Source organism: Colobus angolensis, unplaced genomic scaffold, assembly GCF_000951035.1.
Source record: "Colobus angolensis palliatus isolate OR3802 unplaced genomic scaffold, Cang.pa_1.0 Scaffold291, whole genome shotgun sequence".
Classification (NCBI taxonomy): domain Eukaryota; kingdom Metazoa; phylum Chordata; class Mammalia; order Primates; family Cercopithecidae; genus Colobus; species Colobus angolensis.
In genome coordinates, this window is record NW_012116166.1 from 138,416 (window position 1) to 155,032 (window position 16,617).

General features: G+C 38.1%; 1 protein-coding gene across 1 annotated transcript in view; it reads left to right on the forward strand.

The window, feature by feature from the left end:
• Nucleotides 1–16,617, forward strand: part of LOC105516822 (cyclin-Y-like protein 2) — a 64,292-nt gene that overhangs the window by 24,345 nt on the left and 23,330 nt on the right. The window contains exon 2 of the mRNA XM_011949157.1: nt 11,259–11,333. Within this exon, the coding sequence (XP_011804547.1) occupies nt 11,259–11,333 (75 nt within the window). The remainder of the gene's footprint in view (nt 1–11,258; nt 11,334–16,617) is intronic.

The window sequence follows — 16,617 nt, forward strand, 5'->3', positions numbered from 1 at the left end:
AATATTAATATTAATACCCTGGGAAAGGAATGTGTTCCTGGGGGGAGGTCTATAAATGGCTGCTCTGGGAATGTCTGTCTTGTGCAGTTGAGATAAGGACTGAGATACATCCTGGTCTCCTGCAGAACCCTCAGGCTTACTAGGGTTGGGAAAACCCTAAGGCTTACTAGGGTTGGGAAAACTCTGCCCTGGTAAATTTGTGATCAGACCAGTTCTCTGCTCTTGAACCCTGTTCTCTGGTGTTTAAGATGTTTATCAAGATAATATGTGCAGTGCTGAACATAGATCCTTATCAGTGGTTCTGCTTTTGCTCTTTGTCCTGTTTTCTCAGATGCATGTGATCTTTGTCGGATCCTTATCAGTGGTTCTGCTTTTTGCCCTTTGAAGCTTGTGATCTTTGTACCTACTCCCTGTTCTTACACCCCTCCTCTTTTGAAATCCTTAATAAAAGCTTGCTGGTCTGAGACTCAGGTGGGCATGATGGTCCTACTGATATATGATGTCACCCCTGGCAGCCCAGCTATAAAATTCCTCTCTTTCTACTGTCTCTCTTTATTTCTCAGCTGGCCGACACTTATGGAAAATAGAAAGGACCTATGTTAAAATATTTGGGGTAGGTTCCCCCAATATTCTTCCATTTGTTTGTGTCCTCTTTTATTTCAGTAAGCAGTGGATTGTAGTTCTCCTTGAAGAGATTCTTCACATGCTTCCAGTTTTTGCCCATTCAGTATGATATTGGCTGTGGGTTTGTCATAAATAACTTTTATTATTTTGCAGTACATTCCATCAATACCTAGTTTACTGAGAGTTTTTAGCACGAAGGGCTGTTGAATTTTGTCAAAGGCCTTTTCTGGATCTACTGAGATAATCATGTGGTTTTTGTCATTGGTTCTGCTTATGTGATGGATTATATTTATTGATTTGCATATGTTGAACCAGACTTGTATCCCAGGGATGAAGCCAACTTGATTGTGGTGGATAAGCTTTTTGATGTGCTGCTGGATTTGGTTTGCCAGTATTTTATTGAGGATTTTTGCATCCATTTTCATCAGGGATATTGGTCTGAAATTCTTTTTCTGTTGTGTCTCTGCCAGGCTTTGGTATCAGGATGATGCTGGCCTCATAAAATGAGTTACAGAGGACTCCCTCCTTTTCTATTGATTAGAGTAGTTTCAGAGGAATGGTACTACCTCCTCTTTGTACCTCTGGTAGAATTCGGCTGTGAATCCGTATGGTCCTGGAGTTTTTTTTGTTGGTACACAATTAATTATTGCCTCAATTTCAGAGCCTGTTATTGGTCTATTCAGGGATTCAATTTCTTCCTGGTTTTGTCTTGGGAAGGTGTATGTGTCCAGGAATTTACCCATTTCTTCTAGATTTTCTAGTTTATTTGTGTAGAGGTGTTTATAGTATTCTCTGATGGTAGTTTGTATTTCCGTGGGATCAATGGTGATATCCCCTTTATCATTTTTTATTGCATCTGTGATTCTTCTCTCTTTTCTTCTTTATTAGTCTTGCTAGTGGTCTATCAATTTTGTTGATCTTTTCAAAAACCAACTCCTGGATTCATTGATTTTTTGAAGGGTTTTTTGTCTCTATCTCTTTCAGTTCTCCTTTGATCTTAGTTATTTCTTGCCTTCTGCTAGCTTTTGAATTTGTTTGCTCTTGCTTCTCTAGTTCTTGATGTTAGGGTGTCAATTTTAGATCTTTCCTGCTTTCTCTTGTGGGCATTTTGTGCTATAAATTTCCCTGTCTACACTGCTTTAAGTGTGTCCCAGATATTCTGGCACATTGTGTCTTTGTTCTCATTGGTTTCAAAGAACATCTTTATTTCTGCCTTCATTTCATTATTTACTCAGTAGTCATTCAGGAGCAGTTTGTTCAGTTTCCATGTAGTTGTATGGTTTTGATTGAGTTTCTCAATCCTGAGTTCTAATTTGATTGAACTGTGGTGTGAGAGACAGTTTGTTGTGATTTCTGTTCTTTTACATTTGCTGAGGAATGCTTTACTTCCAATTATGGGGTCAATTTTAGAATAAGTGCCATGTGGTGCTGAGAAAGATGTATGTTCTGTTGATTTGGGGTGGAAAGTTCTGTAGATGTCTATTAGGTCTGCTTGATGCAGAGCTGAGTTCAAGACCTGGATATCCTTGTTAACCTTCTATCTTGTTGATCTGTCTTATATTGACAGTGGTCTGTTAAAGTCTCCCATTATTATTGTGTGGGAGTCTAAGTCTCTTTGTGGGTCTCTAAGGACTTGCTTTATGAATCTGGGTGCTCCTGTATTGGATGCATATATAGGATAGTTAGCTCTTCTTGTTGAATTGATCCCTTTAACGTTATGTAATGGCCTTGTTTGTCTCTTTTGATCTTTGTTGGTTTAAAGTCTATTTTATCAGAGACTAGGATTGCAACCCCTGCTTTTTTTGCTTTTCATTTGTTTGGTAGATCTTTCTCCATCCCTTTATTTTGAGCCTTTGTGTGTCTCTGCATGTGAGATGGGTCTCCTGAATACAGCACACTGATGGGTCTTGACTTTTTATCCAATTTTGACAGTGTGTGTCTTTTAATTGGGGCATTTAGCCTATTTACATTTAAGGTTAATATTGTTACATGTGAATTTGTTCCTGTCATTATGATGTTAGCTGGTCTATTTTGCCCATTAGTTGATGCAGTTTCTTCAATGGTCTTTATAATTTGGCATGTTTTTTCCATAGGCGGTACCAGATGATTCTTTCCATGTTTAGTGCTTCCTTCAGGAGCTCTTGTAAGGCAGGCCCAGTGGTGACAAAATCTCTCAGCATCTGCTTGTCTGTAAAGGATGTTATTTCTCCTTCACTTATGAAACTTAGTTTGACTGGATATGAAATTCTGGGTTGAAAATTCTTTTCACAAATGTTGAATATTGGCCCCCACTCTCTTCTGACTTGTAGAGTTTCTGCCGACAGAGATCCACTGTTAGTCTGATGGGTTCCCTTTGTGGGTAACCTGATCTTTCTCTCTGGCTGCCCTTAACATTTTTTCCTTCATTTCAACTTTCGTGAATCTGATAATTATGTATCTTGGGATTGCTCTTCTGGAGGAGTATCTTTGTGGTGTTCTCAGTATTTCTTGAATTTGAATGTTGGCCTGCCTTGCCAGGTTGGGGAAGTTCTCCTGGATGATATGCTGAAGAGTGTTTTCCAAGTTGGTTTCATACTCTCCATCCTTTCAGGTACACCTATCAAACACAGATTTGGTCTTTTCACATAGTCCCATATTTCTTGAAGGCTTTGTTCATTTCTTTTTACTCTTTTTCTCTAACTTTGTCTTCTCTCTTTATTTCATTAATTTGATCTTCAGTCACCGATACCCTTCTGTCCTCTTGATCGAATTGGCTGTTGAAGCATGTGCATGTGTTATGAAGTGCTTGTGCCATGCTTTTCAGCTCCATCAGGTCATTTAAGGTCTTCTCTACACTGTTTATTCTAGTTATCCATTTGTCTAACCTTTTTGCAAGCTTTTCATCTTCCTTGCAATGGGTTTGAACATGCTCCTTTAGCTCAGAGAAGTTTGTTATTACCGACCTTCTGAAGTCTACTTCTGTCAACTAATCAAAGTCATTCTCCATCCAGCTTTGTTCCATTGCTGGCAAGGAGCAGCAATCCTTTGGAAGATAAGAGGCACTCTGGTTTTTAGAATTTTCAGCTTTTCTGTTCTGGTTTCTCCCCATCTTTGTGGTTTTATCTTCCTTTGATGTTTGATGCTGGTGACCTACAGGTAGGGTTTTGATGTAGATATCCTTTTTGTTTATATTGGTGCTATTCCTTTCTCTGTGTTAGTTTTCCTTGTAATAGACAGTTCCCTTAGCTTCAGATCTGTTGGAGTTTGCTGGAGGTCCACTCTAGACCCTGTTTGCCTCGGTATCACCAGCAGAGGCTGCAGAACAGCAAATATTGCAGAGCAGCAAATATTACTGCCTAATCTTTCCTCTGGAAGCTTCATCTCAGAGGGGCATCCAGCTGTATGAGGTGTCGGTCAGCCCCTACCAGGAGGGGTCTCCAAGTTAGGCTACACAGGGGTCATGGACCCACTTGAGGAAGCAGTCTGCCCATTCTCAGAGCACAAACGCCGTACTGGGAGAACAACTGCTGTATTCAGAACTGTCAAATAGGGACATTTAAGCCTGCAGAATCTGTCTGCTGCCTTTTCTTCAGCTATGCCCTGCCCACAGAGATGGAGTCTATAGAGGTAGTAGGCCTTGCTGAGCTGCGGTGGGCTCTGCCCAATTCGAGCTTCCTGGTCACTTGTTTACGTACTCAAGCTTCTCAATGGCAGATGCCCCTCCCCTAGCCACACTGCTGCCTCACCATTTGATCTCAGACTGCTGTGCTAGCAGTGAGCAAGGCTCCATGGGTGTGGGACCCACTACGCCAGGCATGGGAGAGCATCTCCTTGTCTGCCAGTTGCTAAGAACTTGGGAAAAGCACAGTATTTGGGCAAAAGTGTCCCATTTTTCCAGGTACAGTCTGTCATGGCTTCCCTTGGCTAGGAAAGGGAAAGCCCCCGGCCCCTTGAGCTTCCCCGGTGAGGCGATACCCCTCACCGGCTTCGGCTCTCCTTCCGTGGGCTGCACCCACTGTCCAACCAGTCCCAGTGAGATGAACCAGGTACCTCAGTTGGAAATGCAGAAATCACCCATCTTCTGCATCGATCACACTGGGAGCTGCAGCCCAGAGCTGTTCTTATTCTACCATTTTGGAATGGATCCCCTGTAAACACATTTAAATCCAGAAATTCTACTGTGAATAATTTTTCCTGAAGGTGTACCCATGAATATAAAATAACATAAACACAAAATTTTTGTTCTATTGTTTTCAATAGCAAAATATTGGAAATAACTCAAATGTCTAGAAAGGGACTGGTAAAATAAACTGATAAAACCATGCAGAGGAGAACTATGGAGCTGTAAAAAAGAAAGAAATCTCTCTTTACTGCTATGGAGTGATTTCCAGGTTATATTATGTAAAAAAAGTCAGGAGGGACTGGGTGCGGTGGCTCATGCCTGTAATCTCACACTTTGGGAGGCCAAGGTGGGTGGATCACGAGGTTGGGATATCAAGACCATCCTGGCTAACACAGTGAAACGCCATCTTTACTAAAAATACAAAAAATTAGCTGGACGTGGTGGCAGGCAACTGTAATGCCAGCTACTTGGTAGGCTGGGGCAGGAGAATGGTGTGAACCCAATAGGTAGAGCGTGCAGTGAGCTGAGATTGCGCCACTGTACTCCAGCCTGGGTGACAGAGCGAGACTCCATCTCAAACAAGACAAACAAACAAAAAGCAAGGAGGAGAATGTACAGTAATATACATAAAAGCAGGCAGGGAAGATATATATTTGCTTATTGTTAAAAAAAAAAAAAAAAAAAAACACTGGAAGGGATTCTTGATGATGATGTGTGACAGTTTTTCCCTTAACTTCAGTGGGTAGACAAAGTACATATTTGCTCAAGATGTTATTTTGGCATTGGTTTTCCAGTGAATGCTAACCATTCATTTTTGCTTTTGAGTTAATTTGTGAAAGCTTTTCTTTTTTTTTTTTTTTGAGACGGAGTCTCGCTCTGCCACCCAGGCTGGAGTGCAGTGGCCGGATCTCAGCTCACTGCAAGCTCCACCTCCCAGGTTTACGCCATTCTCCTGCCTCAGCCTCCCGAGTAGCTGGGACTACAGGCACCCGCCACCTCACCCGGCTAGTTTTTTGTATTTTTTTAGTAGAGACGGGGTTTCACCGTGTTAGCCAGGATGGTCTCGATCTCCTGACCTCGTGATCCGCCCGTCTCGGCCTCCCAAAGTGCTGGGATTACAGGCTTGAGCCACCGCGCCCAGCCGTGAAAGCTTTTCTTTGTAATATATTGTGCATTTTTTAGTATATAGATTGCTCTTGCATTTCATTTGATCCTCATAAAGTTTTGAATTTGTTTGATATAAGAATTATACTTGTTTTACATGTTAGGACAAGGCCTTTGAGAAGTACAAATCAGATTTTTCAAGGTTTGGATATATAAGACTTGGTAAACCAAGAATGTAAATTCTACGTAAGACTAGATAGAATGACTCATATGAATTTAATTGAATACCCTTTTTATTTTACCTTCTTAACGTTTATTAAAATAATTAGGCTTTAGAGTTAAAACTGTAACATTCAATGGTGAGAAATGAAAAGGAGGTACTTATAAACCAGAAGTGTTCTTTTTCTTTTAAAGACAGATTATTGCTCTCACACAAGCTGGAGTGCAGCGGCATGACCGTAGCTCACTGCAGCCTTGAACTCCTGGGCTCAATCTATTCTCCCACCTCAAAGCATCTGAAGTAGCTACGACTATAAGCGTGTACCACTATGCCTGGCTAATTTTCAAAATATGTTTTATAGAGATGAGGGTCTCACTGTGTTGTCCTGGCTGGTCTCAAACTCCTGGTGTAAAGCAATTCTCCCACATTGACTTCCCAAAGTGTTGGGATTACAGGCATAAGTCACCACACCTGGCCCAGAAATGTTCTTAAATGCATAAGAAGTAGAGTTAAGTGCTCTTAAGACATATATAGGCCAGGTGCAGTGGCTCACGCCTGTAATCCCAGCATCTAGGGAGGCTGAGGCAGGAGAATCACTTGAACCCGGGAGGCGGAGCTTGCAGTGAGCCGAGATCGCGCCACTGCACTCCAGCGTGGGTGACAGTGCAAGACTCTGAAAAATAAAAATAAAAATAAAGAAATACATAAAGGGGGAAAGTATACTACCTAATATGAAATGTCACAGCTCAGTCACAGTCACTAAAACAGATCAAGGAGTTAAAAAGATATGGCAAGACTGAGAACTGACATGGAGGAACTGCAGTGGTTAGGAAGCCGGAGGTGGGTTTGTCCAACCTGGGAAAGCAGAATCAAGGCATGAATGAGCCTGAGACGGGCACAGAGGAGCTCCACGTGTGCCCTCAGGTGATACAGGCAGGCTAGCTCAAGGCTATCAGGTAGATAGCATCTGAAGTGAGAAAAGTCTGGCATTAGATAAAATCTCAAACTGCATCATAATTGAGAGTCTTGGAATGTTTTTATGGGCCATAAAACTAATACCAGGTACAGTATAGGGATGATAGAGCAGGTCGGTAAATGCAGTAAGCCTCTACATAAACAGATGCCCAGCAGTTGGCTAGAAAGTGTTGATGTATTTTATTTAATTTGGATACATGAAAGTAATATGTTGAAATTAACTTCTTTCTCTGAATATTCTCCTTCTGTCCATCAATTCCTTAATTACTGCCCTCTCCCTTTAATATTTTGACAAGAAAAATTATTTCTTGCCAGTTTTCAGTTGCATAATTTTAACACCTTTGGCCTTTAATAATGCATTTTACTTATTCTAATTGCATACATTGTTTGTTACATTTTTAACATCTTTACAATTGAGATAGATCTTATGATTAATAGAATCTTAGAGAAAAACCAGTATTCAGGGTCAGTGGGTCTACAGATTCCCTCTTCTGAGGGATGTTTACATTTAGACCTGAGCATAACTTTTTTAAGTCATACATTTCCCCATCATTCTATTATGCTGCCAGATTACATTGTAATTTAAATTGATGATACAAAAATGCTGGGTCTTAAAATACAGTGATAGTTATAATCCCTAATCATGAGATCACAAATATTTTCCTAGTTTCAAACATTTTAGGAGGTTACAAAAATAATTTTTGAAGGCATTCACATGTAAGTTGTGTAGTTATTGTGTTTTCATCCTCTGGATGTCTCTAAATCTCTACATGTGCCTGTTTATGGGGTCTAATATTTTATTTAATGGTTGGCCACCTTTTGTGACAATGAAAAACGAGTAGTGTGATTTCTCAGAGTCTTCTTAGGCTATTGGGAAAAGAGTTAATGGAGAATGCAGAAATAACAGTGTATGTGTATAAGTTTACTGTCTAATGACTCAAGTGTCCGTTCTATAAAATAGCAATATGTGGTATTTGCCATCAGCAGAAATGACAAGTTATATAGAAAATTGTGGTAGGCTATAGACATAAAATGAATATTTTCTGTAAACCCCATACAAATAAACACTAGTAAATTCCTAGTGAATTCAGTACATACAGTGTGTACAAATAATATGAAACTCATGAAAGTTGAAATAACATTGTTAACTATGGAAAAATGGTCTAATAAACAAATATAAGCTAGAGCCCCAATAGTGTTCCTCCTTCACATCAGTAAGAATTTTTTTTAAGTATCCGAAGCTGAACTAGAAGCTAAAACTGGTGTGATTTGTAATCCCCTAATATGCCCATATCTTCTTTAGAAAGCAACTTAGCGCTGTATATTGATTCATGAAAACAATGTCACCTTTGTTCTAGTCATTCCACTTTTGAAAATCTTTCCTAAGGATCTCTAAGAAAAGTACAAGATACTATACATGAAGATTTTCCTCATAAGAACAAAACTTTGTAAATGCCTAAATCACCAACAATAGGGCATTGGCTAAGTAAAGTATAGGAACAACACTTGATGAGCCAGTATTTTCCAAAGGGGTCGAGGTCATTTGTAAGAAAACAAAACATAAAGCGTGTACTGCTTAGAGCTATTTTTTTTACCATGCATAAGGAAAACGAAAAGTAACGGTTGTGAGTTTTAAACAAGGCATTATCTTGGCTCTTGCAAATTTGTGTTCTTGATAAGACATTTCTTAAAGAAGTAAGCAAGAGACTTTTGCCTATTCCTACCTTTAGTGTAACCATCAATACTATCAATAGTGCTGACTAACCAGGTCTCTTACAGTTGCCAGTTGAAGAAAATCCACCTCACAATAGTTAAAAATGTTTATTGAAAAATTAACTTATATAGCCAGGGAGTTAACAGGAGTCAGTGAGGCACTACTTGACCAAGGAATCAAATGATATCCTCAGAACCTTCTCAGTTATGCTCTTTTCTGTTGATCTCTCCTGAAAATGCCCTTCTCTTGATGGCAGTGGAGCCACTGGCAAGTCCTGGTCAGCTACCAGTCCTGTGAGTCAGTTCTTCCTTTTTCCTCTAGTTCTTGGGAAGTCCCAGATGACCTGTGATTGACTGGCCAACCCCTTGGTCAGATGCCCAGCATAAAACCCCAGGAATGGGGGTTGTTACTTGGGTGATCTTATTTTATTTCCTGTATGTTCTCATTTCTTCTTGATTTTCATATTGAAATACACAGTAGCACGTCTTGGTTTTATGTGCGGGGTATATGTGTATGGGCATAAGCCTGCTACTTTTGGAATCTTGTACATAATTTTCCTGGGCTTCCATGGAAAATTCCAAATTAAACATTATGACACAGGTACTGAAACATAATATGAATTCTGCAAACTTTACTTGTTATGTTTCACACTGAAATGATAATATATTTGCTTTCTTGATAGAAAGTAGTCATGGACTCTTTCAGAAGCTTTAGGTTAGGGACAGGTATACAAGTTTCTTTCTGTCATGTTGTGCACAAACGATTTTTATTTTTCCACTAACGTTATATCATCATTATATCATCAGATTTTCAAATATGTGGGAAAAAGCTTGAAAATGACTTTTGTGTAAATTTTTTACATAAGAATAGTTTTCTCCCAATGAACTTCAAATCATGGAGAAAAAACAGATTTTTTAGCTATGTAATATTCTTGTGAGATGGCAGTATTATTAAAATGGATGATTCGGATTTCTGCTAAATCAGAAACTCCCAAATTACTTTTATACTAGATTCTAACCACTTTAGTTGGAGGGAAGAAAAGGATCCTGGGTAGATAAATTTGTGAATTGATGAGTTGGACAGTATTCACTAATAGACTGATTAGTTTTTACTATATCACTGTGCACTTTGATTCTGTAAAAGCAAGGGATAGAGTGGATTGCAATTTGCCCACTAAACCCCTTCTAAAAAAGTAGAACAGTTATTAATATGTGATTTGGAAAATATTGCCTTAACTATTACTCTGTGTGGCTCTTCACCTAGTTTCTTACGAGATTGCTTAAGATAAGTGGGTTGAGATGGACAGTGCTGAGAAGTGTCATAGGTTTGTATTGTTTTCCTTTATTACAACTTGTATTATGTGATGACAAAGTTTGTGTAATAAAAATTCAGATTATTATTTTTAGTCTTGCTTAAATGAATTATCTCACTTTGGTGCAAGGTGGGCTGTAAACAGACCTACCTTGACATATGTAGGGCCAACATTTTTTAGAAGCAGGTCTAAGTAAGATCTGTTTCAAAAGTACTCTTGATGAATCATGCTGTTGGAAAGAAGTGAGATTTTAGCTTTGGAAATTTAGGGCAAAAGTTAAAAATCATTTTCTGACATGAAAGTGTCCTTGTAGATTAGAGCATTGAACTTTTCATGCAGTCCACTTAAATCTACCTTGATGAATTGCCCCTGAATGAATCACAGCTAAGTAAATGAATTAGCCATGTTATTTTCTGAGGGATACTGGCCAAAAAACAGTTCTCTTTATTTTACCATATTTTATATATTTAACTAGTTTCTGACAGTAATTTTTCCACAGCATCACTTACTGCTTGAGACTATTCCTAAAATGTACTGCAAATATCAGTAGAGAGGCAAGTGATTATATTTTTATTTGATAAGTAGAAGTGGTAGATGCAGGAGGCAGATGAGGGGCAGGGTCCCTGGAGAATCTGTGACCTGCCTATGCACTGGCAGAATGGGGTGGGGTCACGGGAAGTTTGCATCTTGTGCAGTGGGGAGGAGCCTGGCCTTTTCAGCTTGCGTGTGGTGGCCTGGTATTCAGTCTGTGAGTTGGGAGCCCGCTGGAAGGATCCCCTCTCGCTTTTCTGAGATTATTTTTTTTCCTTTTGGCCAAATAAATTCTGTTCTACTCATCCTTCAATGTGTCCTTGAGCCTAATCTTTCTTGGTCATGTGACAAGAACCTGGTTTTAGCTGAACTAAGGAGCAGAGTTTTGCAGCAGCAGGGGTAGGGCATGTCATATGACTTCTCTTTTGCATTAGATTATTTAGTTTTAGTCTCTTTGAAAGTCCTTGACATAGCTCAGTTTTATTCCATATATATACAGAGAGACTATAATTTTGCATTCCCAAGTAGAATTATTATATTTTTGCCTTTATTTCCTTCATATTTATTACTAGAAACTTTTTTCAGGACTATTTAAAGTGATTAAAATGAATATGTAGCTATTTTAAAAATCATTTTTTTCTGTTCACATAAATTATCACATTTTTTTTCTCTGTAGATAGAGCTTTGGAGCCAAACCCTTCTGATGATCCAAGGGCAAGCACAATCTTCCTGCAAAAATATCAAACATATGGTGAGACGACATTGTTTTTCCACCAAGAAGACAACTGAAAACTCTCTGTCATAATGAATGTATTACAGAAAGTATTTAGAGGAACTCAGATATTAGTTAAAACTTTTCAACTTTTCATATATTCAATTGTCCTGTTTTAATGTGTGATGTACTTTAGTTGTTACTGTGTGAGTGAAAACATGTAAACTCTCTGTTCACACATTTTGCTACCTTTTAGCAATACCATTTGTCGTGATTTAAGAGTAGTCATAGATTTATCTATATTCATAATTTTTTGTCTTTTGCCCTTTTTCCCTTGCTCCAAAGAGTTCATTTTAATGATGAATGATCTAATTTAGGCTTCAGCTTGGTTTTTATTTAAACAAATAAAAAATCATTTATTCATCAATGGGGAATGAATTTGTGATTTCAGCCTCCTCTTATATAGTGCTTTAACCATATGAGTTTATCACATCCAAGTTTATGCTACTCAAAACTTTTAAGCTATTAAACTTTTCCTGTTAATATAATATAAATTTAAACATCCAGTACTACTGCTTATTTTTAAAATGTTATGTTAAATTCTAGTTTATTTGATTAAAAAGCCATACACAACCAAGTTTTTTAGTTGATTTCAACAGCAAGAATATAAATGATGGTTCCATAATAATATTTGAAGTAATGCAGCACAATAAAATATGGGTTTCTCATTGTGCTTTTATGGTTTGTGTAGATTTTGCCTGCCTTAAGTCAGTCATTTCTGGTCAGGACTTGTGTTTGTTCATTTTTGCATTGCTGTAAAGACATACCTGAGTCTGGGTAATTTATTTTTTTAAAAAGTTTAATTGGCTCCTACTTCTGCAGGTTTTACTAGTATGGCTTCAACACCTGCTTCTGCTGAGGGCCTCACCAAGCTTACAATTATAATGGAAGGCAAAGGGACAGCAAGTGGTTTCACATGAGAGAGGGAGCAAGGGAGAGGGGAAGGGGGAAGGTGCCACACTCTTAACTAGCTCTTATGTAAATTACCAGAATGAGAATTTGCTCATTGTTGTGAGGATGGCACCAAGCCATTCATAAGGAATCCACTGCCATTACCCAAGGACCTCCCAGGAGGCTCTGTCTCCAACATTGAGGGTCGCATTTTCATATGAGATCTGGAGGGGGAAAAATACCTAAACTATATCAGAATTGTATTTATCAGTTTCTTCCAGAGCCATGGGCTTCTCACAGAGTGTGTGGAAGCAGTGAAGGCTATTTCATGTCCCTCAAGTCTTCAGTGGTAGGAATGTTTGCCTTCAAGGCCTTCCAGCATCAAAGGAGGAGGCAGTGTAGGAAACAAAGCATGGCCCAAGTCCCTCTTGGAGCTTTTATTATTCTGGCCTTTGTTAGAAAAAAACGTGATTTCCTTTGCTGCAGATACTATGTCAAATTAAGTTTGCAAACTCATTTTAAAATTTAAATGTAAGATAGGTTACTTTCCAGTTGTGCAAAGACACATTTTTTTTGTTAGTGACATATTAGTAGATGACCAATAAGTGGTTTGAGATGCTTACAGGGATTCTGGTGCATCTACAGATTTGTACCTGGCCATGAACTAGTTCTTAGAGCCGCTAGCTCTTAGATTCTGGTAATTAAAGTAAGCTATGTGTAAACACAGAGTGAGAAAATACCAATGAATCGTGGCTCATATATGCAACAGTTAAACGTATTTATTAGTTAAATTTCTCATCTGGCTTAATTTGTTATGCCCATTTTTTTCTACATGAGGGTTATTTCATTTGACTGTAGAATATATACATATATAATTATATAATATATATATATTTCGCCCCCCTCCCTGAGATGGAGTCTTGCTCTGTCGCCCGCAGCTGGAGTGCAGTGGTGCAATCTTGACTCACTGCAATCTCCGCCTCCTGGTTCAAGCAATTCTCCTGCCTCAGCCTCCCAAGTAGCTGGAGTAACAGGCGCGTGCCACCATGCCTAGTTGTGAATGTAATAGAATATCTGTTAGGACCAAAAGTAAAGCCAAGTTTTAAGATTTTACTTTATGAGATTTATTATGCCCTATAATTTAAATTATAAATAGTTGGAAATTATTTTTAAATGGAATTTTGTCTCATTTTGTGTAGGGATAATCAATCAGATGCTAGCAACTATTTTATTTTGTGATATTTATATCAGAACTAACTTTTTTTATTCTTAGTTCAAGAAAAGAGAAAGAGCAGCCGCACAAACCATGTAAGTAAATAGTCACGAAGTTAAGAAATTCATAGCTTGAAGTAAAATGTCTATCTTGATTCCTTAAAAATAAAATGGGGACCCAGTGCTATTAGCATGGAACTCTCTTTGTGGACTTTGTAAATGTCTTCTATCTTTCCAAGTATCAGATTTATGCAGAAAAGTCTTTAGCTTAGTGTGTCCACCTTTTAAAGGATGTGACATGCAAGTTAAATCTTAAGAATCTGGTTGTGGTATAAAGATCTTTATTTAATCTTAAAATAAATCAAATAACAAAATTAGAATAGCTAAGTTAATTTTCCACACTATCTATTGACTTTCTGGTATAGCAGGTAAAAGCACAGCTTTCTGGGTACACCATGATGTTATTTTTTTCCCACTGTTTTTTCCAATTGTAGCACATTTTTTATTAAATCAGTAATATTTACATGATTCTGCTTATGCCAGTATTATTTACTGCTAAGTCATATGGTGTTTCAGCTGTGCATCTGCATTACATATCCTTCATTCACTTAAACGGTTCTGACATCTGAGCACTTCTGCACTTCTCCCAGATAATCCTTTTCCTCGCCTACATTAGTTTACCCAGCCAAATGCTGGATGTTAATGTAATATAAATTTAAACATCCAGTACTACTGCCTATTTTTAAAATGTTATGTTAAATCCTAGTTTATTTGATTGAAAAGCCATACACAACCATGGTTTTTAGTTGATTTCAACAGCAAGAATATAAATGAGGGTTCTATAATAATATTATAGTAATCATAGTAATAAGAGTAAGTAGTCCTGGGCTGGTCTCTCTGCTTTCACATCCTGTAATTTTTAGCATAGAATTAATTGTCTGACTATATTCATTTGCCTGTTCTCTAACAGTTATTCTTACCCCAAGTGTTGTAACATTTGTCACATGCATATCAAAAATATTCATCAGCTCAAATACATCTGTTTTATATTTCTCTTAGGGCAACTTTCCTTGGCCTTTTGTCATCCTAGTTCAATGTAGAGTGACTTTCCTAGATATGCTACATGATTACTTTTCTAAGGTATCTCTTGAAAGTCTTCTGAGATCTCACATAACTGCCCTCCACTGAGAGATTCCCCGAGTCCTAGATTCTGTGTTTCCTTCTGCCTTGTTATACTCTCTAGTTGTACTAGAGCACATTTTCCTGGGAAAAGGCACGTGGGAATATGTTTAGAGACCCAGCCAGTCTTAAAACCCTTCCTCCTTGATACAGAATAAAATTTTAGGTTGAAACTAAATGTTACAGTTCTAAGGGTATTTTGTAATTCTGTTCTCATTATAGTATTGTTTTTTAATCTGTTACCATTGTGTGATACATTATTTGTAACTGGGTTTTACATATCTCTAGAAGCTTTTTAGGACCTTCTTTCTCTCTGGGATTCTGAAATTTTAAAATACAGCTTAGTGTGGGGATCTTTTCCCTTTACTGGGGCTACTAAGTCTTCAGATTGTCTCTTCAAGAGAATTTATTTTCTTCTCTATTTTCTCTATTAATTTTTTTGATATTCTTGTTATTCAGATGCTGGGCTGCTTAGACTCGTGTATCCACATTGGTTTTTAATCCCCCACTCCCTCCTACTTTCCAGTTTGTCTTTTCATTCTACTTCTTGGATATTTTTTACTTTATACTTTAATATTTCTATTGTTACTCTTGTTGAGGGTATTTTTTTTTAAGTTTTGCTTCTGAATTTTTACTGGTCCCATGAATTATTTTTTCCTGTTGTTTTGATCTCTCTTGTATGGTGGTCCTTGACTTTCACTGGAAGCAGGACTTCTGTTCACTAAGGAGAGTCTGTGAGATTTTGGAAATGAAGCCAGCATTTCATCTGGGGGACTTCAGTGTATTATCTGGGGATCTTTACTCTGGGACCATCAGTTCCTTCTGAGAAGGATCTCCCAGTTTTCTGCCTGGGATATAAAAGCATGGCTACTTGCTTTCCAGAAGCAGAGGTGGAGTTCTGCTTCTTGATGTACAGTTTTTTCCATCTCTCAGGTTTTAGCTATGGTATCTCTGAGCCCAGAAATTTCAGCTTTTATATATCCGGAGAACACACAGTTAAATTCCTTGTAAGATGGAAGGACAGGTGGACTTGGGGCTCTAACCACAGATTTTTCAACTGACCTCGCTGGCTTTTGTTTTATGTTTCACCCTACTTTCAAAGGTGCCATTTCCCTCCAAGTTGAAGTCTGCCTTGGGTTCTGGAAGACAAACTGGCTTGCTTGTTTCTGTTCCAGTCACTTCTTGTAGGCACCAAAGTTGTGCTACCATGCCAGACACCACTCCATTATCTACTTTTTATAATTCAGCATTTATTAAAAATCATCACTGTCAATCTTCTCTATTGGTCCTGCATATAACTTTTATGAGTAATTCTAATGAGATTTCAGGAGGGAGAGGGAATAAATTTATGGTCAATCTATTATATTTAACTCAAATTTATGACCTATATTTAAAGTGTAAATTATAATTTAATTTCAGTATAATTAATATTAATCCAGAGAATTTAACATATATATTTACAATAAACTTATTACACTTTTCTACCAAGGCCTTTTTTAATTTTCTTTTTATTTCTGAGACAAGGTCTCACTCTTTCATTCAGGCTGAAGGGCAGTGGTGCAGTCTCACCTCACTGCAACCTCCACATCCCAGGTTCAAGTGATTCTCCCACCTCAGTCTCCTGAGTAACTGGGATTACAGGCGCCCACCACCATACCTGGCTAAATTTTAGTAGAGACAGGGTTTCACCATGTTAGCCAGGCAGTCTCTGACTCCTGACCTCGAGGATCTGCCTGCCTTGGCCTCTCAAAGTGCTGGGATTATAGGTGTGAGCCACTGTGGCAGGCCTTTGTTTAGTATTCCTATCCAAATTTTATACCCTGTCATATTGTTTCATCACTTCACACTATAAATGGAGCTGTTTTCATTAATGTCCAAAGTGTTGGAAATATTAAATTAAAATGTGTTCATTTTTAGCCTGATCAGCATAGCAAGACTTCATGTCTACAAAAACATTAAAAAAACAAATTAGCCAGGCATG